General features: G+C 52.6%; 3 protein-coding genes across 5 annotated transcripts; 1 reads left to right on the plus strand and 2 right to left on the minus strand.

The window, feature by feature from the left end:
- The first annotated feature begins 7,023 nt into the window (after nucleotides 1–7,023).
- On the plus strand, nucleotides 7,024–9,385 carry SLC16A11 (solute carrier family 16 member 11). 2 transcript variants are annotated; one of them, XM_016222081.2, is made up of 4 exons: nucleotides 7,024–7,283; nucleotides 7,535–7,678; nucleotides 7,847–8,614; nucleotides 8,701–9,385. In XM_016222081.2, exons 1-4 carry the CDS (start codon nucleotides 7,082–7,084, stop codon nucleotides 8,928–8,930), a joined length of 1,344 nt encoding a protein of 447 aa, XP_016077567.2. In that variant the 5' UTR covers nucleotides 7,024–7,081; the 3' UTR covers nucleotides 8,931–9,385. The 2 variants fall into 2 exon arrangements, 1 of the variants encoding a protein (XP_016077567.2); XR_015715846.1 differs by lacking the exons at nucleotides 7,024–7,283; nucleotides 7,847–8,614 and having other exon boundaries at nucleotides 7,592–7,678; nucleotides 8,701–8,788.
- Nucleotides 9,386–9,558: 173 nt separating this feature from the next.
- Nucleotides 9,559–12,910, minus strand: SLC16A13 (solute carrier family 16 member 13). 2 transcript variants are annotated; one of them, XM_016222082.2, is made up of 4 exons: nucleotides 12,562–12,910; nucleotides 12,273–12,416; nucleotides 10,861–11,598; nucleotides 9,559–10,145 (listed from the first exon to the last, which is right to left on the minus strand). In XM_016222082.2, the coding sequence occupies exons 1-4, from the start codon at nucleotides 12,758–12,760 to the stop codon at nucleotides 9,946–9,948; spliced, it is 1,281 nt and encodes a 426-aa protein (XP_016077568.1). In that variant the 5' UTR covers nucleotides 12,761–12,910; the 3' UTR covers nucleotides 9,559–9,945. The 2 variants fall into 2 exon arrangements, with proteins under 2 accessions (XP_016077568.1, XP_016077570.1); XM_016222084.2 differs by lacking the exon at nucleotides 12,273–12,416 and having other exon boundaries at nucleotides 12,562–12,825.
- Nucleotides 12,911–16,556: 3,646 nt separating this feature from the next.
- BCL6B (BCL6B transcription repressor) lies at nucleotides 16,557–20,523 on the minus strand. Its single transcript, XM_016222068.2, has 8 exons — nucleotides 20,235–20,523; nucleotides 19,793–20,014; nucleotides 19,330–19,680; nucleotides 18,896–19,020; nucleotides 18,163–18,327; nucleotides 17,939–18,069; nucleotides 17,686–17,823; nucleotides 16,557–17,255 (listed from the first exon to the last, which is right to left on the minus strand). The coding sequence occupies exons 1-8, from the start codon at nucleotides 20,411–20,413 to the stop codon at nucleotides 17,139–17,141; spliced, it is 1,428 nt and encodes a 475-aa protein (XP_016077554.1). The 5' UTR covers nucleotides 20,414–20,523; the 3' UTR covers nucleotides 16,557–17,138.
- Nucleotides 20,524–25,810: the final 5,287 nt, after the last annotated feature.

Here is a 25,810-nt window from a genome sequence, read left to right on the forward strand (position 1 = left end):
ATATCACAGCATCTCAATAGATGTGCTCCCCTGACCCCAAAACACAAACCCTGACCTTGTGATCTCATCCCCTTCCTGGGTCATGTTTTTCCCCCCACTTTTCCAGACCCTGGGTCTGGGCTTTGACGTCTATGCTAACTTCCCATGGCCTGGTCTCTGGGTGAGCTGGGGAAGGAGAGGATCTGGTGGATGAGGGGTGAGAGGCAGCTCTATTAGGCATTTAGAAGCCCAAGATCAGCTGGGCCAAATGCCAGAAAGTCTTATATTTTTGTGTGCCTCGAATAGAGCAGTGTTTCCTGTGGGTAATGCCATCCATCCTTGCCTGTTTCCTTCCCTCCCATCTGAAGAGGGAGCCCCCAGTGGGTGTACCCAAGGAGTGGCTGAGCTCAGTTCAGAGCTTTCCGAAGGTTGCAGATCCCTGACCCCCCAAAACCTCCCACAGGGGCTCCCATGAGAAAACCCCAAAGCAGTTTTGAGTTCACAAACACAGACACACTCCTGATCCTGTGGTCCCCAAAGCAAATTATGTACAGACCCACTCTGTTGATCTCCCTAAAGGCCCTACCTGGCTCAGTACCTGCTTCCAGGGCTTTCTTCATGAGGGCAAACATTAGCGGTTTGGTCTATCAACAACCCCTTCTTGTGATATTTCCGTATCCATGGAGCAGCAGGCTCTGAGTCCACTCATGCAATGAGCCCCTTGTTCAGTGTTTCTCTCACTCAGATATTTATTATTCACATTTGGCACCTTAGGGTGTCAAATATCCAGAATCAATAATGCAAGGTTCCACCTCCAGGGCAATGTAGGAGTAAGGGAAAGAAGACAAAAATGGATGATTGGGCCGACCTATGAACCAGGGGGTGATGGCTCAATTCCTGGTCAGGGCACATGCCTGGGTTGCGGGTTCAATCCCCAGCAGGGGGCCTGCAGGAGGCAGCCAATCAATGACTCTCTCATCATTGATGTTTCTATCTCTCTCCCTCTCTCTGAAATCAATAAAAATAGATTTAAAAGAAAAAAAAAACTGGATGATTGTACCACAGGCTGAGAAGTGCTCTGATGGGGGTTGATTAGAAAGAGGGGGAGGCATCTAATGCCTATTAGGAGTCGGTGTGGTCAGGTGACTTCGTCAGTGGAGAAGACTTGGGGGAAAAATAATTCATAAAGCATTATTTGACTATGAAAAATGCATCACAAATTATGAAGTAGAATAAAGTAGGATGTAAAATTCCACACACATTTTCAATGTAAAACAAGATATTTCAGAGACATTTCCTACACATAAAAGGTCTATAAGCCCAGACTTTCCTGACCCCTCTGACTTTGGTATGAGTCCTCTTTCCTCTGTGTTCAGCTTCCAATATCAGCAAATATTAGTGAATGCTACATCAGGGGGAATTTTTGAGAAGTCTCTGGGAAAACATCCAAATTCCTTAGCCTGGCCTGCAAGACCTTTCACGATGGGACCCTCTGCCCCAGCAGCTTCATTCTACATTGTCCTCCTACACTCTCTCTGTCCTCCGCACAGCAGCTATTTACAGCTCCCCAAACAAACACTGTGCCAAGCTGGCTCATGCCTTTGTGATTTTTCCACAAGCTGCTCCCTTTGCCTGGAATGCCCCTGCCCACACATCCATCTGGCAAACTCCTACTCATCCTTCAAGACCCAGCTCAAATGGCTCCTCATCTGTGAAGCCACCCCAGCAGGCCCAAGCAGAATGAGTCAGTTGCTTGTGTATCTCTCCTTGTGTTGAGAGTTCTTTATTTCCCTCCCCCCCTGCCCCAATTTGATTGTGAGAGCTTGGAGGGGAGAGACTGCATCATTCATATTTGTATCCCTAGCCCTAAGCATAGTATCTGGCATGGTAGGTATCTATAAACATTTTGTATGAAGGGATGATTGAACAAAACTTACTTCAACTCCTTTCTTCTCTTTTATTTGTAGAGTCAACATAGGGAGACCAGCATTTTCTTATAAACCTTGAAAAATGCTAAGAAAACCACTCACCACATAGGAAAAAAACCTACTTCCACTTAACCCCTTTCCGTAGCCATTGACATAACTGGTGTAGTTCTACTGAGATCTCACCAGACCTATGAGTTGCTTAGACCTTCAGGCACTAAGATACAGCCAGGTGGCAAAAGCACAGTGGTGTTTGCAGCGTCTGGTCAGGTTCCTCAGGTCACAATAGCAGCAATAGGGGCTGACATGTGCCATGTTCCAGGGACCATTTTATGTTCCTTGTTAATACATGTATACACAGTGACTCATTTAATCCTCATCAAAACCCTATCATGTAGCTACTATTATTATCCCCATTTTAGAGATGAGAAAACTGAGGCACAGAGAGATCGAGTAACTAATAAGTGGCTGAGATGAGATTCAAACTAAAGAAGTCTAGCTGGGGAATCTATTCTCCCAACCTCAATGCTATATTACCTCAATGAGCAAAAGATGTATAGTGATGGTAATTTCAGCTAAGAATGTAGGGAACGTGAGGTAGAAGAGGATTGTGCCCTTTCACAACCAATCACCCCAGTGCCAGGCTCTGGGACACCTGCTGGGTTTGTAAGTATCCTTTAAGTGTGCTCAGCATAACTGTAGAGCTCCCATACCCAGAAGGCCCAGTCTCCTTTTCACTTCCCCACGGAGAGGGAGAGGCTGGTTTCAGTTGACTGCATTCAGCCTGGAACAGAATCCTCCCCCCCCATCTAGGAAGTGGGCTCCCTGCCCTCCTGGGCGGCTGAGGCTCTGCTGACTTCACCCCCAGGGGCCTTTCACAGCAGCAACCCAGGCTGGGAAAACCAGTGAGACCACTTTTTTCTCAGGTGCATTTGGCAGGACCTTAACCCTTCAGGGACTCCGGTACCCCACCCAGGAGCAGCAGAGGGCATGACATATGTAAACATTCAGGACTGAGAAAAAGACACGCGTGCCACGGAGACGGGGAGCACTGGGGCTGATGGAGGGTGTGTGAGGAGGGGGGAATGGAACGGGAAAGTATTCTGGGTCCACTTTTGGTTGTGAAAGGCCTTATACCCAAAGTAGGGAAATCTGATTTCTTTTCCTCCTATAGGCAGTGGAGAGCCATCAAAGGTCATGCTGTATCTGTTAGGTTTACAGTTTCTCTACTTAAGAAACTGGGTTTTTTTCCTTAGTTGCAGATACTTCTCAACAATTAGGAAACACTGCCATCATGTGGCTTTTGGGTGATGCATGTTCAAATGGTAATTTGCCGAATTTTCTGATATTGTTTAATAATGAAACCAAAGAACACGTCTCTTGATTCAAATAGCTGAAGTAAAGCAATGGTGACCTTAATTCTGATGTGAAAAGGATATTTTTACTGAAAAGTTTTTGCACAGCAAAGGAAACCATCAACAAACAAAAAGACAACCTACTGAATGGAGAACATATCCCCCATGGTACATCTGATAAGGGGCTGATATCCAAAATTTATAAAGAACTCATACAAATCAACACCAAGAAAACAGATAATACAATTAAAAACTGGGCAGAGGACCTGAATAGACACTTCTCCAAAGAGGACACGCAGATGGCCAAGAGACATAAATTACATAGAGCAAATGGAAAAGATGCTCAACATCACTAATTATCACAGAAATACAGATTAAAGCCACAATGAGGTATCACCTCACCCCTGTCAGAATGGCTGCCATCAATAACTCAACAAATGACAAGCGTTGGTGAGGGTGTGGAGAAAAGGGAGCCCCCGTGCACTGTTGGTGGGATGCAGACTGGTGCAGCCAAAGTGGAAAACAGTAAGAGGGTTCCTCAAAAAATTAAATATGGAAATGCCTTTTGACTCAGCAATCCCACTTCTGGGAGTATATCCAAAGAAATCCAAGAACATTAATTTGAAAGAATATACGTACCCCTATGTTCATTGCAGCATTATTTACAATAACCTTCCATCCGTCAAGATCTGGAAACAGACCAAGTGCCCATTAGTAGATGAGTGGATAAAAAACCTGTGGTACATTTATGCAATGGAATAAATGTAAATGTAAATGAGTGAATGTAAATTTCCTTCTTTCAGTCTTACCTTCTGTGACAGCATGGATGGACCTAAAGATTATTCTGATGAGTGAAATAAGCAACTCAGAGAAAGACAAATTCAGTATGATCTCACTTATATGTCTAATCTAATGAACAAAATAAACTGACGAACAAAATAGAAACAGAGGCATAGATACATGGAACAGACTGACAGCTGTCAGAAGGGTGGGCATTTGGGGGGCTTGGTGAAAGAAGGCGAAGGGATTAAGCAAACACACACACACACACACACAACAGTGTTGTGATAGCCAGGGGGAAAGGCGGGTGGGAGTAGGTGGAGGTGGGCAATGGGCGGATAAAAGGGAATGGAAAGAGACTTTGCTTTGGGTGATGGGCACACAATGTTGAGTTGTACACTTGAAACCTATATGGTTTTGTGAACCAATGTCATCTCAATAAATTCAATTAAAAAAAAAGGCTGCCGTGCATATATACAATGGAATATTACTCAGCCATAAAAAAGAATGAAATCTTACCATTTACAAGAGCATGCATGGACCTAGAGGGTATTATGCTAAGTGAAATGAGTTAATTAGAGAAAGACAAATACCATATGATTTCACTTATATGTGAAATCTAAAGAATAATATAAACAAACTAAACAGAAACAGACTAATAGGTACAGAAAACAGACTGATGATTGCCAGAGAGGAGGGGGCTTGGGGGTTGGGTGAAAAAGGTGGAGGGATTGAGAAGTACAGATTGGTGGTTACAGAATAGTCACGGGGGTGTAAAGTACAGCACAGGGAGTATAGTCAATAATATTGTACTATGCACGGTGCCAAGGGGGTACTGAAAGTATCAGGGGGAACACTTAGTAAAGTATATGATTTTTGCCCTAGCCTGGTAGCTCAGTTTTTTGTTTTTTTTTTTTAAAATATATCTTTATTGATTTCAGAGAGAGGAAAGGAGAGGGACAGAGAGAGAGACAGAAACATCAATGATGAGAGAGTCATTGATCAAGCCCACAACCGGGCATGTGGCCTGACTGGCAATCAAACCCCTATCGCCTGGATCCCAGGTGGATACTCAACCGCTGAGCCACACCCGGCCGGGCTGGTAGCTCAGTTGTTTAGAGTGTTGTCCCAATATGCCAAGTTGGCAGGTTTGATCAGGGCACATACAAGAAGTAACCAATGAATGCATAAGTAAGTGGAACAACAAACTCATGTTTCTCTTTCTCCCTCTCTCTTCCTTCCTCTCTCTCTCTAAAATCAATTCTGAAAATCTTTAAAAAGCATATGATTGTCTAACCACTATGCTGTACACCTGAAACTAATACATAATAATATTGAATGTAAAAAATATATATATATACTTTTGATTAAATTTAAAAAATCTATACATTGCTTAGAATTGCCCAAGTTACATTAAAGGTAAGCTAATTACATATAAATAAATAATTTTTAAATGATACTTTTAATAAAGTTTTTTTGAGAAATCAATACCTAAGCCCTGGCCAGGTGCTCAGTTGGTTAGAACATCGTCTAGATACACGAAGGTTGCAGGTTCCGTCCCCGGACAGGGCACAGACAAGAATCAGCCAATAAATGCATAAATAAGTGGAGCAACAAGTCAATGTTTCTCTCTCCCCATCCCCCCATCTCTAAACTCAATAAATAAATTTTAAAAATTTAATTAAAACATCAATACCTGGGTTCAGTTCTTGGATTTCTTACTTTGTATTTAAAATTCCAATCTCTAAATCTTTAGTAGTTTTGATTGCAAATATCCTTTGTGTTCTCCCAGTGCCCCTATCTTAGAATCATAAATTCTCTGGCCCTGAAAAGACTCTGCATTTCCAGGTCAGTTTGGCATCAAACTGTCTCCAGGCCATTTCCCTTCACTATGACAGATCCTATTTCAGTCCTAGGTCTGTTCTCCTTGTATGGGTCCCACAGTTGTACAAACCCAAAATTCAAATACATGTTTCCACCATCTTTTAACTGGGTGGTTGGGCAAGTCACCTAATCTCTGGAAGCTTCAATTACTTTATCTGTAAAATGAGGATGACACCGTCTTCCCAGGGTTATTGTGAGGATGAAAAGACCACATGTGTGAAGAGGGCCTGGCACATCACAGCTCCTCAGCATAAGGGAGTCCCTCTTCCTTCCCCTAAGTCCTTGAGGGCAAATTATTGTTGAGCACACAACAAGCATTCAGTGGAGATCTGGGATTTGATAGCCAAGATTTTCCTGGTCTTCCAGCAACATTTTCTGAAAATAAAACTACTCATCCCCTCAGACCTTGGGGGAACCATCCCTGTTTCAGTGGTTTGCTACCGACCTTGGGCTTGCTGGGGATTGCAGTCGGTCCACCTGTCCCTTCGGTGAGCAGCAGGCAGCAGGTGCCGGGCGGTGGGCGGGCGCCTGTGGCATTCATTCCAGGCTGCTCCCTTTTCAGGGTGTGTGTGTGTGTGTGTGTGTGTGTGTGTGTGTGTGTGTGTGTGTGCGCGCGCGTGTGTATAACCTAATCCCCGTGGGACTCCGTGCCTGGCCTCACCCTCCCCTCGGCTGGGCTCCGCTGATTGGCTGTCTCCGCTGGCCCCCGCCCTCCCCACCACCGCGTCCCAGGTGGCTCAGGCCCCGCAGAGATCTCTGTTTACAGAGAGAGCCGGTCCAGGTGGGGCTCCATCTCTGCACTCGCTCCCCTCTGCACCCCCGCCATCCACCCGCCTAAGAAGCTGGGAGAAATCAGGCCGAGCCATTCCTCGCCCTGAGAGGTCGGGTAAAGGGTAAGGGGGAGGGGGTCAGCGGGGCAGGGGGAGTTCCAGGCCAGGAGCGTCCTCTGTCACCCAGTCCCAGTATCTAACAGGTAACTCTCGCCGGCCCGGGAGTTCCATCCCCAGGCCCGACTCCCGCTCCCTCCGCCGCCGCCCTAAGGTGCTGGGGTGACACGCCCTCCCTGGGAAAGCAGCCAGCCGCTGGATCTCAGGTCCCTAGAGCAGGGACGGACGTGGAGGCATCACTCACAGGTGTTCCTTTCTCCCCCAGACGGTGATGACCCCCAAGCCTGCCAGAACCCCGGATGGGGGCTGGGGCTGGGTGGTGGCAGCCGCAGCCTTCGTGGTGAACGGGCTCTCCTACGGGCTGTTACGGTCCCTGGGCCTCGCCCTCCCTGATATCGCCGAGCACTTCGACCGAGCCTCTCAGGACACAGCGTGGGTCAGCTCCCTGGCCCTGGCTGTGCAGCAGGCAGCCAGTGAGCCCCCCCCCACGAGGTGGGGGGCATGAACCGGGGTGCAGGGGCCGTGAGTGTAGCGGTGGAGGACCCACCTGGTTACCAGATAACCTGAGAAAGGACGACGGGCGGCACCAAGTTCTAGAAAAGAGTGATTTGAGGCTAAGAGGAGGAGCTGTTAGGCTGGGGGAAGAGTTTTAGGCCAGGCAGCCAATGAGAAGTATTTGAGCGAGTTGAGGGGCGTGTCTTCCATGGGCCCCGCCTCCTTCCAGGCCCGGTGGGCAGCGCCCTGAGCACCCGCTGGGGGGCGCGTCCCGTGGTGATGACTGGAGGCCTCCTCACCTCGCTGGGTTTCGTCTTCTCGGCTTTCGCCGGCAGTCTGCTGCACCTCTACCTTGGCCTGGGGGTCCTTGCTGGTGAGGGGAGACGATTCGGTCCTTAAGGGGTGATGCTGGAGACAGGAGCTTGTTGGGGGCTGGAGGCCAACAGTGCGGGGGCGTGGGGGGCGTCCTCCGAAGAGCAGGGCTGGGATGGCTAGGCCAGGCCCCCAGGTCGCTGTCTCACCCGGCCTTGCGCTCTCGCAGGCTCCGGCTGGGCCCTGGTGTTTGCCCCCGCCCTCGGCACCCTCTCTCGTTACTTCTCCCGCCGTCGAGTCCTGGCCGTGGGGCTGGCACTCACCGGCAACGGGGCCTCCTCGCTGCTCCTGGCGCCTGCCTTGCAGCTCCTCCTGGATACTTTCGGCTGGCGGGGGGCCCTGCTCCTCCTTGGTGCCATTACCCTCCACCTCGCCCCCTGTGGCGCCCTGCTGCGACCCCTGGAGCTCCCTGGTGACCCTTCGGTCCCACCCAGTGGGCCCCTAGCTGCCCTCGGCCTGGGTCTCTTCACACGCAGGGCCTTCTCAGTGTTTGCTCTGGGCACGGCTCTGGTTGGGGGCGGGTACTTCGTCCCCTACGTGCATTTGGCCCCTCACGCTTTAGACCTGGGCCTGGGCGGCTATAGGGCAGCGCTGGTGGTGGCGGCGGCGGCGGTGGCGGATGCGGGCGCCCGGCTGGTCTGCGGGTGGTTGGCGGACCAGGGCTGGGTGCCCCTCCCGCGGCTGCTGGCGGTGTCCGGGGCTCTCACAGGGCTGGCGCTGCTGGCCGTAGGGCTGGTGCCGGGGGTGGGGAGAGAGGAGGGCTGGGGGGGCTCCCTGCTGGCTGCGGCGGGGGCCTACGGGCTGAGCGCCGGCAGCTACGCCCCGCTGGTTTTCGGAGTGCTCCCCGGGCTGGTGGGCATCGCAGGTGTTGTACAGGCCACGGGTCTGGTGATGATGCTGATGAGCCTCGGGGGGCTTCTGGGCCCTCCGCTGTCAGGTGAGGGCCTGATCCAGCAGAGCCGCTAGCCACCTCCCTCTGCCCCTGGGTCCGAGGCCCCTAAATTCCTTTCCCCTTCCCCTCAGGCTTCCTAAGGGATGAGACCGGAGACTTCACCGCCTCCTTCGTCACGTGCGGCTCGTTGGTCCTCTCAGGCAGCTTGGTCTACTTGGGGCTGCCGGGGGCGCTGCCCTCCTGCAGCCCAGCTTCCCCTCCAGCCACTCCTCCCCCCGAGAGCGGGGAGCTGCTCCCAGTTCCTCAGGTTGCCCTGCTGTCCCCAGGAGGCCCTCACTCCACTTTGGACACCACCTGTTGACCATTTTCTTTTGGTTTGAGCCCCTCCCTCAATAAAAATTTCCAGTTTTCCTGCAAGTTCCAATTGTTGGCCAATCTAGGACACTGAAAACTTTCTACTTAAGATATTCAAAAGGCTGCTTGAAAGGAACAGGATCCCATTAAGCTCCAGGTGAGGGGAGGGGTAGCTGTCTGTCTGGCCAGTCCATTTCTCTTTGCCCAAGATGTTACCATTGTAACAGGGAATCTTTGAGAAGTTGTCTGCCTGTCAGCTTCAGTTTGTTTGGGGGAGAGGGAGGCTCGTGGGTGCTATCTACCCTTCCTTTTACTCAAAGCTCTCCTTCTAATGGCCTGAGGGAAATACAAGAATCCTAGACCCAGACTTAGCTCTCTCAGCTTCAGCTCCCCCTACCAAATTATACCCTCCTCCCCACCGTGTCCCCACCATTCTCTTAATTTCTTTTCTAAGTCACAGGGATAGAGGGAGGTTAGTGGGCAAGTGGGGGGAAATGTGGTCCAGAGAGCTGAGTCCAGGGTAAAAACGCTCTGAGTCACCAGAGCTCCCGGATGCCTCCCCTCTACCCCACAGCCATGACCCCATTCAACCAACCCAAGCATATGGGCTCCAGTTCTTTCTGAGGTTCTGACTATTATCCAGTTTTCTTATTCAGTTTATCTCAAAGAGGCATCCCTCTTCCCCAAACATCTGTCTTCAGGGAAGAAACTTAGTAGGCAACACTAGAGATCACTTGTAAAACATAATCAGTCTCTTGGCCTTTGATTTTCACAGTTGATTCACAGCTCAGTGGAGCAGGCTAAACTCTTGGATTCTGCAGAAAAGGTTGTGGAAGCAAAGAAGAGGTAGGATTCCTCAACAAAATACAAAGGGTTGGCACACACATCGAAGGAGCCCGGGCCTGCTGGGGTGGAAGACAAATCAAGATGCTTAAGGCACTGTGGTTCTCTGGGCATCAATATGGGGCAGGAGGAGAAGACCTGGAGCTGCCAATCTATGGCTTTCTAGGTCTTTTTGGAGTTCAGTCCTCTCCCAGCCCTTCCTTGGGCAGGGAGACTTTGGTATGCAGTGCCTCTGTAACAAGGTCCTGGGGTTTGGGGGCAGGAGCTGAGAAGCAGAAGAAGTGGGGCAGAGTGATGAGAACTCCACTCCCTGCAAGAAGGAAGGCTCCAGCCACCACAAAAGAAGCTGTGTAGTTGCCTGTCACATCCCGGAGGTAGCCTATGTCCAAGAGAGAAAAAGAAGACACATGGGCGATCTGTTTCCTGGGACTGATGACTCAGACATATTTTTGGGTGGAGGGAAGAAAACAATCTCTAACCCACCATCTTGGAAAAGTTAGAACTCCCAAGGTGGGACTGGATGAGCTTGAGAACTCTGGTTTCCCAAGGGGTTTCAAAAGGTAATGTCAATGACTTTCCTCCCTTCAGAAAGGACCTCCAAATCAGCCAGTGGGGATTTGGGGATGCAGATCGAGTCAGGCACACCTGTGCCTTTCTTTCTGGCAGCTGTGGCCCTGCCATCCATACCTTCAGTTAATAGTTAAGAGGAAAACGTTAAGGATCTGAAGGTTCTGGCATCTGGAGGCTGCATGATTTTGACCACATGTCTCAGACATCTGAACTGAGGCTAAATGGGCCAAGGGAAAGGGCATGTTATGTCTGGCCAGGTCTGGCCAAGTGTGAAAATCCAAGCTACAGGTATCCTATCAAGGGTTCCACATAGCTTATTTTAGTTTTTCCTCAGCCCCAATTTCTCTGCCCCATGGACCCACTTCGGCATTGCAATGATTGGTTATACAGGCCATGTAGTATACCAGGCCACATAGTATACCATAACAGAGGGCAACGTTTACGTCCACTATAACATGAATAGTTCCCTCCCCAAATGGTATGACATGGCATCTCTGGCCACCTGGAAACCTCATTCCTCTTACCTGACAGAGGAGCCCCCAGCAGTCCCCCGATGCTTTCTACCATCTGCACCAGTCCCAGGCCACAGTATATCCTTCCAGTCCCCACCAGTTCAGGCAACATGGAGAAGGCCACTGGGGTCAGGGCCCCTGATGTAAAGCCATAGGCCACGGCCAGAGCCACCAGGGCTGTGGGAGCCTGAGCCACGGGGAACAGGATCAGTGACACCCCAGTCAGAGTGGTCCAGAGCATCAGGAGTCGTGCCACAGGCCCTGGGATTGCATCCCCTAGCCACCCAGAAACCACACGCCCCACGAGGTCAGAAATAGCAATCACCGAGAGTAGGAAGGCAGCGGGCAGTGGATCCCAATCCAGGTCCTGGAGATGGGCCACCAGGTGCATATAGGGAATGAAGTAGCCAGTGTTGATCAGGGTGAGGGCAACAGTGTAACGGAGGAAGTGGCCATGATGGAGGAGGGAGGCAAGTTGGGCCCCAGGGCCACCCATGGCAGGGTCCTCAGTCAGGGAGAGTGGGCGGAGGAGAGCACCACAGGCCACCAGGTGGAGGGAGATGGCAGACACCAGGAGGAGGGTGCCCCGCCAGGCATAGTGGCTGAGCAGCCATTGGAAGAGTGGGGCAAAGGCGAAGGAGGAGAGGCCCACACCAGTCAGTGCCAGCCCCATGGCCAGGGATCTCAGGCGAGAAAAGTAACGAGCCAGGCAGGCCAGTGTTGGAGTGAAGGTCAAGGCCCACCCAGAGCCTGTCAAAAAAAAAAAAAAAGAAAGAAGAAAGAGACAAAGAAATTGTGGTTGGGGGACTCGTAGGGAGCTCATGGCACCCAGTAATCCCAATACTGCCCAGCAGCAGAATGTAGCACAAGTCTGATTCCAATCCTAGCTTGATACTTTGATACTTTCTAGCTGTATGACTTTACTTAAATCTCCCAATCTCAATCTCTTCATCTGTAAAATGGGGGGTAATATACTTTATGGGACCGTAGGGGCTTAGAGATAATGTTTTTAAAGTAACTATCACAGAATTTTGGAGTTGCACCTGGGCTCTACCATTTCTGGCCGTGTGATCTTCATATGCCATGTTCCCTAAGCTCCTAGAGCCTTGCTTCATCTGCAAATAGGGTAGATATCTATTTCACAGCCACAGCGCCTGACACAGCTTTATAGTATGTGACTCTTCCTTTTACACTCCAGTCCCACTAGCCCTGGGTTCGCAGTCTGGTCTCATTATCTCTGAATGTCCTAATTGCCCCACCAATTTTATTAATGTTGTCATCACTCTTAATTCCCTTTGGGGCACAGGTGCTACTCAAAACTTTCAGCTTCTCCCAAAGTCTTCTGGAAGGATCAGGAGGAAGGTGATAGTCTAGAGGCCGAAGACTCAGGCATTTGACTTTCCTGACCCTGCCCAGAGTCTCACCTGACAGCAGCCCAATACTCAGGTACAGGTGGGTCAAGGAGGTAGCAAAGGAGGCGAGCAGCATGCCCAGCGCTGCCAAGATGCCCCCAGCCATCACCACGGGCCTTGGCCCGAATTTCGTGCTCAGGGCACTGCCTACGGGGCCTGGGGAAGAGGAAGGAGTTCTGTGAGAAGTCCTCAGGCGTCCTACTCCAGCATCCCCTCCGTCTTCGCCCTCCCCCTTTGCTGTCCCCGCATCCCCTGCCCCTCCCGAGGGTCCTAGGACACCCGACCCAAGCGCAGCACTCACTCCCAAACTGTTGCACAGCGATCCCTATGGAGGCGATCCAGGAGACCCGCGCCGCCTGCTCGTCAAACGCCGCCACGAACTCCACGAAGAAGACGCTGAAGGAGCGGAGCACCCCGAACACCAGCGCTGACTGGAAGAACGCCGAGAGCACCACCATCCATCCCCAGCCCCCGTCGGGGGGCTCGGCCCTCCGCGCCATCGGGGAGGTAACGGAGCCGCCGCCGCTAAGCGGCGCCGTGGGAGCGGGGCTCGGGGCGCTCCCCCGCCGCCCACCCAGCCGGCCAGCCGGGGCGCGGGGCCGCGCGGGGCAGGAAGGGGTGGCAAAGGGAAGGTACTGACGAGCGCTTGAAGCTGCAGAGAGGCTGCGTGAGGCGCCTGCGCCTTTCTCCTGGGGGGGGGGGGGGTAGGGAGAACAGGCCCCTGCAGGCCCCCGCGATTAGCGCCCGGGGGCGTGGCTCCGCCGGCTGCGGGGAGAGTCCGGGCCTGGGCGGGGGGAGCCGAGCTTCCGCGGAGGAGCCGGGAGGCGGCGCTGGGCTCGGGCCCTACCCGCGAGGCGCGCGGTCCTCCGCGAGGGTTGTCTGGTCTGTGGTTGCCGGTGTCCGCACCTGGCCAGCCCGCGCAGGGCGGAGCCAGGGGCAGGCGGGGTTTAGAGCATTGTTCTGGACCCCTGCAGCGAGGTGCGCAGAGGGAACTGCGGGACCTCAATTAGATGCGCCCCAGGTGACGCGGGAACCTGCCGAGGGGCTGCTTCCGTCTCCGGTGCACCTAGCAGGCCAGTTCGTCCAGATTTCAGCCCTTAGTCCCGCATGTAAGGAGTACATAGGGGTTGGTGGTGGGTAAACTGGTTCAGGGAGGAGAATGTTCACTTGCTTAACGAGTTGCCCAGGAGCTGCAAGGCCCGGTGGGGGCCAGCGAAGGGAGTAAGAGATGAGGTTCAAACAAAATGCCCCAAGCTCCTGAGGTCACTAGAATCTAGATGCCTGGATCCCTGAGGCCCAAAGAAAGAGATAAGGGGGAATGGGTTGTTGGACTCCTGGCGTTAATTTCTGCAATGTTGCTTCTGTTCCCACTAACAGGAAACCTACAGGTCACAGAGACCAAAAATAACTGGGGAGAGGAAGGGCGAGCCTACCAGCATCACCTACCCCTTCTTCAGCGGGACTGGAGCCCTTTCCTCTGTCCCTCTAGTAAAAACCACTTCTTAACCAGTTTTTGATCTCAGGATTATCCACAGACCAAAGCCATGACCTCTGGAGGAATCAGCCCCTCCTACCCACTTCCTCCACCTCCTATAGCACCAATGGCTTGGCTTCCTAATTCTTCACTATAATTCAAGCTCCCCAGGACCCTGACCTTGAAACTCGGACTCAAGGATGTATACCCAGACATGGGGGATGAAGGGAGGCTGTGTAATTTTAAAAAGCATATTGAGCCTTATAATTTTATATGTGGAAAATAAAAATAATCATACCCAAAAAACTTCTTTTGGTAAGTGGAGTCAAAATTTTGGGTGGTGGGGGAATATGCCAATGATCTAGAAATTGGTGTGGCACTACATAACATAGTAGTTAAGAGCAATCTATAGAATCATAGTTCCAACCTCAGCTTCATCACTTACTAATTTGGCCAAGATATTGAATCTTTTAGTTGTTTTTCCTATCTGTAAATTGGGGATAATAGTAGCACCTACTTTTTAGGTTGTCAGGAGAGTTGAATTAGAAAAACCTATGCACTAAAATGCTTAGTTGAGGGCCTGACAAGTAGCAGGAGTATATTAGCTGGTCTCATTTTCAACAGGGGATAAACTGCAGTGGGAGGAGAAGGAAGGTTTTAGTTTCTAAGTTTCACTTTTTACTTTTTAATAAAGTAATCCAGGTCATGTGCTTTAAAAGACTAAGAAACAATCACAAACTCTAAATGTTGGAAGGAGCTGCAGAGACCATGTTAATGGACTTATTTCACAGGTAAGTAATTTAAGTCCAAAAGGAAGGTAAGTTATCAGAATTAATGACCTTCTACCCTCTGTCCACAGGGCAGAACAGAGCTGTGCACCCAGGACACACACAGGACAGGGGTCAAGGTGGGAGAGAAGCATACACTAGGCAATGGATAGATTCCAAGACACCATTGCTGGGGGAGGGGTAGAGTTAGCACATTGGCTCTAACCACACAGCTGTCTCACTGCCACCTCCAGCCCCTATTGTCCTCAGGGGACCCAAGTCCTATCCATTTTTCTGGTGGTTATGGCGGTGGTAGGGGGTGTCCCAGCACAGATGCATCCCCCAGTCTCTTGGTATTATTAGTGGCTTCCTGGTTTCTCCCTGCCGCCTCCACACTTCAGGCAGGAAGTGACTTCAGAGCAGCGGATGCAGGTGGCTCCGGAGAACTTCATGAAGTCACTGGTTCCTACACAATGAGCCAGAAGGCAAGGGCAGGGGAGGGAACAGGGACCTTTTGAAATGTCTGGTGGAATGGGCACAAAATCCAAGATGGTATTACGGAGGAACCATCTTTCTCCAGCTTTTCCCAGTCCCCAGATCCCCCAGGCAAGAACCCCAGGACACAGCAGGCAACACAGAGAGGCTTCTTTATTCCATGATTCTGATCTTGTAAGATCTAACATCTCCCCCCTAGGCACTCTCCACCTGCCCATCCATTCTGCTAAAAAATTTTAAAAAAATAAATAAAAAATCGTAGTTCTTTCTTGCATCTCTCTTCTTCTTTCCCTCCCTCCTGCAAGCCTGCAGTGGAGAATAAGAGGGCGAAGAGTAGCTTTCTCACCAGTTTCCAAATGACAGCCACTAGTACTAACCTATCTTGAGGAAGCTCTACCCCACAAATTCAAAGTGCTTCTTACCCTCTTCCCCATGCCCCATAATCAAATAGGCTCCATGGCAAAAAGGGCAGGACTGTAAATCAAGGCTTCAGAGCATTATCTAACATTCCAGACCTTCTGCCTAGTTAAGAGGCAACCCCATTCCTAACTTTCTACCTGCTTGGCCTACACCAGAAACTGCACCCCTCAACCAGTCTCTTAATTCTACCTGGATACTTGGTCTACTAGGAGGTCCATCAGTCAATTACTTTTTTAAATCTAAACCTCTAACCCCAACAGTAATCCCAATCATAATCCCAAACTATAGCAAACCCAAAATGGAACTCAGCCCCTTTACTCTCCTTGTGGAAGGTTCTAGTGCATTCACTAGTTCCAGACAGGAATGCAGTGATGGAAAGACCGGGTCACAGACCCAGCTTTTCTAAGGAAAGCAAGTTACCAAGCACCTGTGGCTTCTAGAGGCAAAGAAGTTTCTGGGATCTGGACATTTGCCAGAACACGTCCAAAAACCCACTGAAGGAAGGAGTTTGTCTCAGGTAGAGAGAGCCCCAAGGGACATTCAAGCCCAGATGCCTCAGCATCAAAGGACTGGTCATGACATGCTTAGCCAAGATAAAGAGTTTTGTAATGCTCCTCTACATCATAACATTCTTAGAGACGAGGCAGAATCAGAAAAGGCTGCATCATCTCTAATAAGGAATTTCAGATCTCTTCCCTATGGAGGGACCAATTCAGTGCTAAGAACAGGCCCTAGTGGGAGGGTTGTGGGCTCTATCGTGACAGACACAGTGGTATCAAACCTCAGTGAACAAATGAATGGGACAGTTAGGGGTATAAGAAAAAGCCTCTCCAATCATCCCCCCAGTTCCAAGACTGACAAAGCCCCCCACCCCCAGCCCTCGGGAGGCATTTATTCCCTCCATTTCAGGCTTACCACACAGTTTCCATAACCCTGAAGAACAGAGAAAAGACTACCCAGTTCTAGCCTGCTAGAGAACCTATAATATCCAGGATACCAGAGAGGGCTCCTGACCCGATTCCACAAACCCACGTGTGCCCAGAGCTGCCCTAGACAAAGAAAGGTTCCAGACCTAGAATTAGGGGGGCAGGACACAGGAAACCCATTTCTCCATTTGAAACAAACCAACAAGCAAACAAATAGGAGAAAGAACAATTCTAAAGACAGAAGTTATGGCAATAACAACATAGAACACTCAAGCCGAGGGACACAGCTAAGTGCTAATCTCTGCCAGCAGAGCTGTGAAGAGAACACAAAATTTCAGATCTCATAGGGAAGAGATCTCACATTCTGTGTTTCAGGTCACTTTGATCACACTGGGAAGAGGGAAGTGGGAAATGCAGTAGAATGAAGGCCCTGGTGCCACCCAAAGGCCTCAATAAATTATATTTACAGATAAACCAAATGAGATAGGGACTGCAGGTGGAGGACTGTTTCCTAAGAAAACTAGGCCTCCAACCTCTCCTCTTCCCAGCTCCCAGCCTGCTTTCTCCTCAGAAACAATGTTGATTGTGGGGAAGAGGTTTTGACCAGCAAAACAGAGGCAGATCGAGTCAGGACCTGCCACCCCTGCTCTCCCCAGCGAGAAATTAAGGTGGTAGCAGTTTCTGAGAATGGAGGGGCCTTGCACACCTTCATGCCCAAATCTGACAGAGAAGCCAGGTGTGGGCCAGCAGCTTTCCTGGCTTCCAGAAAGTGACTGGGCTCTGGGCCGTCGCTCAGCTAAGGCCCCCCCAGAATGTGGTAGTGCACTTTGGTGTTGGTAGCAGCTCCATGTTTCTGGCGCAGATGCAGCCGCAGTTGACTCTTGTGCCGGAAATGCAGGCCGCAGGGGTCGCACTGTGGAGGGGACAGCCAGATCAGGTCCCTCTCCATCCATAACCACCTTTTAGGTGTTGAGTGAGGGAGAACTGTTAGCTCTCCGCCCAGGAGAAGCTCTTCAGTCCTGATGTCCTTACAAATCCTCAGGGAGAGACCAAGGAGATAGGCGCTGCCCTCTTCGGCAAAGGATTGTCCATCCCTTAGCTCCTCTTCGGGAGCTAGCATCTAGTCAAGGAGCCTAACTTCTATACCTGCCCCTTTCTACCTCCATCTTCGCCCCTTACCCACATTCCTACCCTAGGCCCCACCCCTTGCACCCAGGACTCTTCCAGGGCACTGCCCATTTGGAAGAGATCTAGGGACCCAGGCCCCCTCCTCTTGGGGCCCCACCCCTAGGTAAACGGGAGATAACTCTAAGGCTTTGGGCCGGGCCAGGTCTGGTACTCACGTGGTAAGGCTTCTCCCCTGTGTGGATGCGAACATGGCTTTTGAGGGTCTGTAGGTGACGGAAGCGCGTCCCGCAGGTGGGGCAAGGATAGGGCTTCTCCCCCGTGTGGATCAGCACGTGCGCACGCAGATGTGCTACCTGGGAGGGGAGGGGGCCTCAGATGAGGCCTCTGGGAAATACAGAACCCTCCCCAAAGGGCCACTCTGCCCTCTTCAGATTTGCCTTTGAGACAGTTCTGAGACTGGCTCTGTACCTGTACAAAGCGGGAACCGCACGTCTCACACTTATAGGGCTTCTCTCCTGAATGGATGCGGCTATGCGTTTTCAGGTTAGCCGGCCGGTTAAAGCGGGCTCCGCAGATGGAGCAGTGGTAGGGCTTCTCCCCTGGAGGCAGGGAGGAAGGGAAGTCAGGGACTCTGCCCTAGGTCACCTGTGGGCACAAAGGCCAGGGGCCTCTCCTCCCTGTTCCTCCCCTACCGGTGTGCACCGTGCGGTGACTGGCCAGGTTGCCCTTGTAGCGGAATGCAGACCGGCAGAGCTGACACTTGTAGGGTTTGTTCTCATCTCCAGGAGCCAAGGGGTCCAGCCCCGATGAGCACCCAGCCACAGCCTCACAGTTTTGGCAGCTGAAAAACTCACTTCCTGCAAAGTGGGGTGGGTAATGACAAGACCAGAGAATCCTCAAACCACAGAGTAGTAGGCTTTCTTTTCCCCAATTTACTGTTAAGACTTCTGGGGCCCCTTTGACTTGCTCCAGGTCACAGGGTTCATAAGAGGGGAAGCCAAGATCTGACTCCATGTCTATCTGTCTTCAGAGTACTCTGCTAATCTCTTCAATGGCAGTGGTGGTAGGTGGAGGTCCCTACTAGTGGGTGGAAGTTTCCGTTTCTCTCTTCTCTTGCACCACTCTGGATGACAGCTTGCCAGAAAGGCCTTGCTGAGCTCTGGGCTGAATGGCAATAGGCCGGAAGTTCCCAAACACTACTGCTCATTGGAAGCTTTAAAAAAATAACTAAAGCCTGGCTCCCACTTCTAGACATTTTGATCTATGGGGTGTGCCCTGGGAAATAGAATTTTAAAAAGCTCCATAGGTGATTGTAATTTGCAGTATGTAATTGGAATTGGTCTTTCCTGAGGTCTTTTGGCCCAAACTGGCTTTGACCGGCCATAGGAGAAAAGCCCAGAAGGAGATAAAAGGGGGGGCTCTTACCTGGCGGTGGCCGAGCCCGCCCAGTGGGAGATGATGCAGTGGTTTCTGGAGCCCGGGGTGTGAGATGGGGGGTATTGACTGGAGCCCCATATTTGAACTGTACAGTGCCAGCAGTTGGAGAGAGCCTAAGCAGAGTAAACGGAGAGATTATGTGTGTATGGGGGAGCTTCTCTGCTAGAGAACTTGAAGCCAAAGGCCTACACTCTGGAAGTGAGCCAATACTGACCAATGAGCCACATTCAACTGTGCTGCCAAAGACCCACTTCACTGAGTAAGCCTGACCGGCCGGGCCTCTGGCCAACTTCCTAAGGTGGGCTAGTGTCTCTGGAACCCACCCACTCACTCCCTGCTCCTGACCACCCAGGCCCAATGGCTCTCCCTGCTTCCTAGCTGAGGTTGGTCACTGCAGATTCTTGGGGTTCCAGTTTCTGTACCTGCTCTGGGGGCCGGGAATGGGTCCTTCTTCACTGCCACTGCTGCTGCTGGAAGCCTCATCTCCACTGGGGAGCCCAGCTTGGGGGCAAAGTTGACCAGAACTCCTCTCCCTCACCAGGCTCCCTGCTTGGGAGGCCTGAGAGTTTAGCACGATGAACTTGTATTTTTTCCAGTTGCAGGCCTTGGGGTCTGGGCTGCCTGGACTGGGGGGGCCTTGACTGCAGCTTCGAGACTCAGTAGGTGGGTCTGGGTGCCCTTCGGAGCGCCTGGGACTGCCTGGTGGAGGGGCCGTTGGGGGCGTGGGGGGTTCTGCCTCCAGGGGCCGCAGGGAGATGCCCAGAGGTTCATAGCTGGGAAAAGTGCGATGGACGTTAGTACTATCTCCTAATCTTGGCCTCTGCCCCTGAAACCTGGGATACCAACCACCTCACCCACGGAGAACACGGAGCTGGGGCTTCTCACCTGGCCTGAATGAAGCGGTGGCATGCCTGGACTACATGATCCATCTGCAAATAGGTGGCGGCCGCAAGAACAGCTGGCGCAGTGGCCGGAGAGAGGCGTAGGCGCGAAGTGTACATGAAGTCCAGGAGAGGGGCAAAGCCTCCGGCTTCGGGGCCCCCGGGCAGGGAGAGCACATCCACCCCAATTCCTGCACGGCCTCGGAAAATCGAATAGAAGAAGCCACTGGAGAAAGGGCAGATAGGGCACATTAGGCTAGGGAACCAAGGAAGAGATGCGCCTCTATGAAAGCCCCGCCCCGTGGAGAGCCCCGCCTCCTCCCCACTGTCGCCCCGCCTCCTGGGCGGCTTCTGGGAGGCTTAGCTCCGGATTCCCTCCCGAAGACCTTATGGCTCCGCCCCTTTCCCATTGGGTCCCACTCCACCCCCAGAGGCTCCCCTCGAACCTGCAGGCGATAAGAACTGCCTTGTGAGCTCGGAGGGGTTGCCCGCCAACCAGCAGCGTGACGTCAGTGAGGATCCCGCGCAGGCGCAACTCGTTGAGGTTGCCGAGCACGTCGGAGGAGTGGCGCGTGAACTCGCGGACGTAGCCCAGCGCTCCCTCGGGCGAAGCGGCGGAGCCCATCCCGACGCCGGCCTGCGGGTGCCAAGGGGTCCGGGCAGTCCTGAGTCGCCTTCCGTTCCGCACTCTGCCCCTTCCTCCTGAGGGGCAACTATAGCCAAGCCCCCGGCCCCGGCTCACGCAGCCTCACTGAAATTCTTGCTCTTTCTGCCCTCGATCACATCATCGCTCGCTTTTCCCCTCTGGATTTGAAGGCTCCCACTCTGCGGCGTCGATGGCGAGCGTGGGGACTCCGGCCCGCAACGCCCTTAGTTCGACTCCCAGAGCCCTTCCAGCAGCTACCCACCCCCCCGCCCCCAGTCCCCTCCGCTGCTCTGCGCTCCTGAGTCTCAGGGGTCCGACCCCGCCTGGGGGCCCCAGGCGCTCTGCGGTCCACACACCTTCACATCCCCATCGAAGTTCCCTCCCCCGAACCGCGAATCCTACTACACTCTAGCGCGGGATCCCTAGCTCAGCCCAATTTGGGGGCCTCGGTCTTCCTACCAACCCTTTCCGGGGACCCAGGAGACCGGCTGGCTCCCTGTCTCTCGTTCTTACCCCCGTCCTGCAGGGGCTGCGGCTTCTCTTCTCAAGGGGGTGGGGCCTCTCTCCCCTTTTGGCCTCGGCTCCTTTATCTGGCCGGGATGTCGGGGGCGGGGGTGGAGGTGGGGTGGACGCCTGGGTCGGTATCCTTCCTTCCTCCGGCGCTCTCCAGATGGCGAGCCCGGGGCGGGGTCTCCGGCTCTGGGGCGGGACCTCAGAAACGCTGGGTGGTCGTTAACCTAAGGGGTCTTGGGTCACCGAAGGTGGAATCATCGGGGATGGGACGTTCGAATTGGGGAGAAGACCGGGGACATCGAGGGTGGCATTAGGGGTGACTGGGTCGTGGGGGTGGGAATCTGGGGCCGCGAAAATGGGTGTGTTGGCCTTTGGAAGGGGGTACCAGGAGCCTGTTGCGGGAGAGTGAACACAGCGAAACTCCCCAAAGCACAGCACTACGGGGCGTAAAGGAGAGCCCGACGGCGCACCAGATTTGGGGAGGCTATAGTGGGGCTCCCGTGGGGTCTCAGGCTGAGGAGGGGTGGTGTGAATGACAGGTCCCTCTAGCATGGCCTACCAGAAGGGGGACTCTGACCGGGCGGGGTAGGGAAAGGGCGGATATGATTTCTAGTTTGTTTCCTTCCATTGTCCTGCGACCGGACGGCTCCTCCAGCTGCTTCCCCTCGAGGAGGTGGGGAAAGTCCCGGGTGGGAGCCGAGAGACGCTCAGGAGACCTAAGCGTCCGGACTCTCGCTCCCGACTCCCTTCAGAATCCTTTTAGGGATCCAGAGAGAGAGACAGACTCACACCCAAAGCCCGCTCGCCCTCCCCCAATCCCAGCCCACTAGGGCCTCGGGCACCCGTGGGTCCGCTGGCTAGGAGGCTGGCGGGACGCCGGGGTCCAGCGCGGCAAGCGAGCGAAGCTCGGCAATGTTTGGCTTCTTCCACGAGGGGGCGGGCGAGCACTAGCTTCGCCTCGCCGGTCGTCTTCACCCTGCTTGGGGCGGGGGGGGGGGGGGGGGGGTGTCACTGTGTCAGGGGCTCAGGATCAATTCAGACTGAACCGTGGAAACCTTCGACCTCGACCCCTTTGCGCTGGTCTATTTTGCCCCTCTATTTCCTAGGAGGCAACAAGGGTTGGGCAGAGGGAGGGAGAGTTAGGCGATAGAAGTGACTTTCCTCGGCGGCTGGGGCTCCTACCTGGGGTGAGAAATCTGACGGCTTTGGGTACAAGGGAAATGGGTGGGACAAGGAGTGTGGGGGGGTCTGATCCCTGAGAGCACAGGATTTTCCTTTTTAATTAGTCTAGACACTATAATCTGTTTTAGAGGTGAATTTTTAGTGAACATTAATATGAAAACTGGATGGGGTGAACAAAGAGAAGGGAAAACAGGGAGGTTTTCAGGATAAAAGAAGGGAGAGAAGGGGGTGCTGATAACCCCAATTTTAAGTCCCTGATCTGAGAGATAGGCACGGATTAAACCCTCATATTTTGTTTGAGGGGATGTTGGGTTGCAGGTGACAAGGTTCATTTGGAGAAGGGAGGCCAGAGCTGAGTCCAGCTGCAAAGCAGGACTTGGATTTGGGCTCAGGAGTCTCCCTTTGCCCAGGAATGACCAAGGATTACACATGAAGTTACATATGCAGGCCTGAGGCCCTTCCCTTCAGATTTGAGGGTGTCTTTATTTGCATGCACAGAACTGCTGAGAAACTGGGAATTGGGGACCAGTAAGGACTCAGGACCATTTGGTGGCTTTTGATATGTTGGTCACTTTGATCTCTGCCCAGTGCAGAGGTGGGAATTAGATTAGAGGCTCCCTTTGGTATCAGGATGGAGTTGATTTTGTGTTATCTGGTCAATTGTGGGATACCTGTTTATTATGGGATGTTGAGTAACTGATTATTCTGGGTTACTGGGGGCTGCATTCAGGCTTGAGGGCAAATGGTAAATTTGAGGCATGGAGCTGATTTTGAAACTACATTAGTTTTGGAAATTCTGACACCCCCAATTTGGAGATTGTCATCTTGGAATATCAGGAGAACCTGCTAGGTGCTCTTGGGGAAGTGAATGAGGGTTTTGTTTTAGGGATTCATAATCATTGGAATATATGGACAATCTGATTTCGAGTACAATAGTTATGTTGGTTTGGGGGTGCATTATGTTTTGGGGAGCCATATAAGTTTCAAGGCTCAGAGTAGATTTGGGGGCATGAAATTCAATTTGGAGTTTTTTTCTTATTATGTGGTGGAACAGAGTGGAAACTGGGAGAGTGTTTGAAGGCCGCCTATGATTGTGGGTCCATGAGGGGGGCCAAGCTTTACACTGAATGTTGTGGAAACTTACTTTGAGGAGGGGATGTTCTTGTGTGTGCACAGATAGCCAAGAAGCTTTATCCAGAGGAAGATGAGAGTCCCAGGGTGGAAAATTAAAGTTTTGGGGTGTTCTTATTTTGGGGTGTTTTGCAACTATTTGGGCAAAGCTGAGGGATGGATCAAAAGGTGATATTGATTTAGGGAGCTTACTTAATTTGGAGCACAACTGATTTGGGATTTCCTTTGCTTATAGCTCCCTTTCACCCCAGATTCTAGAAATCTCTTTCTTTAGTGAACCCCAAATATGCCCAGGATTTGACCAGAGAAATTTGGAAAAGGAATGTATTTTCTCTTATTTCTATGTGGCTTGAATAGATCTGAGGGAGAAAAGGTGGTTTCAGGCTCCGAACCCCAATTTCTTAAGGGAGTACACCTCAGTATGGGAGAAGGTGGAGAAAATGGGGTGTCTTGTGGTAAAGTGGACACCTCTGAATAGGCCAGTGCTGTTGGAACTGTGGCAAGGAGAGGTGGTGGTTGGGTACAAGGAGGTGATTCTTGTACCCTGATTTTCTAGAATAAGAGCCCCAAACAGAAAGCCGATAGAGAACTGGGAGTGTGGGTGAGATGGGGGAGGGGTTCCCCACGGCAGCAGGGGCTAGAGGGTAAGCCAGGCCAGCTCTGCACGCCTGGGTCCCTGCTCTGCTCGGCTCTCCTCCCCTCTCTCCCTCCCACCGCCCACCCCCACAACCCAAGGGAAAAAAACTGCCTGTGCAACAGCAATGGCAGATTCCAATCCTTCAGGCTTTCCTGAACCACCACCGAGACCAGCCAGGGGGGAGGGGAGGGAGGATCGGGCTTTCCTGCTTCCCTAAGACTGGGGCTATGAGCTTGACCTCCTGGCCCCTAGCCCTTCGAGGAGTGCCCCCCGGTATGGAAGCCAGGTGTCCTGGACCCTAGCCCCCGAGCGGGGGGGCCTGGAGAGCCGGGGAGGAGGAAGGAGGGAGTGACTTCCAAAATTGGCATCGGGACAGAGCAGGGCTGGCGGGAGGCAGGAGAAAGACAGAATTTTCCTGGAAAAACGGGGGTATCTGAGGACCCCAAATTTGGAGAGCTAGTCCAGGACCGTCCTGCCAACATCCTAGATTTTTTGGGGATTTTTTGGGGCCCCCGGGACCTCTCTAGATGGGGTGAGGAATGTAGTGTTGGGGGAATCTGACTGGGGCATTGCAGCTGCCTCTCCCGCCGAGTTGGACACGGATGGGCTGGGACGGGTTTGGGGGGGTGTCCCCAATTCTAACTGAGAGTGGAGGAACCCCCTCCTGAGCTCTCTTGTGGGGGTCCCCCCTCCCTAGGGCACTCCCCACTCCCTGAGCCAGCCGAGAGGAAGGAGGCCAGCGATGCGACTGGGGCGGCTCCTTTCTCCTGCACCCCAAATGTGAGGGATGCACCCCCAATTTTTTCCCCTTCAAAATAGGGGACCAGGATCTCAGGGGAGAGTAGCTGAGGTAAGTGGGGAGGAAAGTGTCCCCTGTTTTCAGGAGAGACGTGGCGGTTGGGGGGGAGGTTTGGAGGTGCGTGCTGGGGTGGGGTTGGGCTTTGTCAGTCTTGGAACTGGGGGGGTAATTGGAGAGGCTTTCTCTTATGGCCCTAAACTGTAGTCCCCCAGGTGGAAACCAAAGGCTGAGACCAGAGGGCCCCCCAACATCCCCGGCCGTTAGTAAAGTGTTTGATTTCTGTTTCACCCCTACAAAGGTTCTGCCGAGGATGGGAGCTGGGGGCAGCTGTTCAGTTTGGGGGCTGTGGAGGGTGGAATGAGGAGCAGGAGGCCTTGGCAGGACTTGGTGTAGGAGAGAGAGGGGTGTCAAAGGAGGGGTCTGGCATCCCCAGGGCCTAAAAAGACTGCTTACACCTACCATCTTAGATCTTTTTGATTGCTAAGAGTTTTGGGGGGTGTGTCGGAAGGTAGGGTGGTAAAGGGTGGGATGGGAGGTGGGAGGATAACTTTTGGGTTTTAGAGGATATTATTTTGATTTGCAGGAGGGATTTTGGCCCTTGGATTGATTTCTGGGGTGTGCTTTTAAAAAATCAAATCCTGGACAGGAGAAAAGGCTGAGGGAAGGCCCAGGGTGGGGGTGGGGAGAGGCATGTTTGTCTCAGCTTAAACGTGGCTTTTTGGGATGGGCCCACCTTCCTGCGCCTGGTGCATGGGCTGATGGGGGTTGTTGCCCTGGGTGGGACTTGGGTCCTGGGGGACCATGGGGAGTGGAAACAGAGCTGGGGGTTGAATACCTGGCCCCCAGGTCCAGAGGCCCCTCTCCCTGGGCCTGCTGCCCTCCTTTCCCCCTGCCTCCATTTCCTGCCTTTGGCCTCCATCTTGTGGCAGGCCCAGGGCCCAGGGCCACTTCCGGCCCCCCTCTCCCAACCACGTTCCGGCCCCACCACCTCTGGATTGCCAGCTTCCAACCCTGCTGTCTTTGGCCTCCTGTCTCTCCTTGCTTTCTCTTGGGTTCTGACCCACAGAGGGGGAGCAACGGACACAGGAAGCCTTGGGCCCCTGCCCTTGCTGAC

The sequence above is a fragment of the Miniopterus natalensis genome, chromosome 17 (assembly GCF_054644295.1).
Source record: "Miniopterus natalensis isolate mMinNat1 chromosome 17, mMinNat1.hap1, whole genome shotgun sequence".
NCBI classification, from domain to species: Eukaryota; Metazoa; Chordata; class Mammalia; order Chiroptera; family Miniopteridae; genus Miniopterus; species Miniopterus natalensis.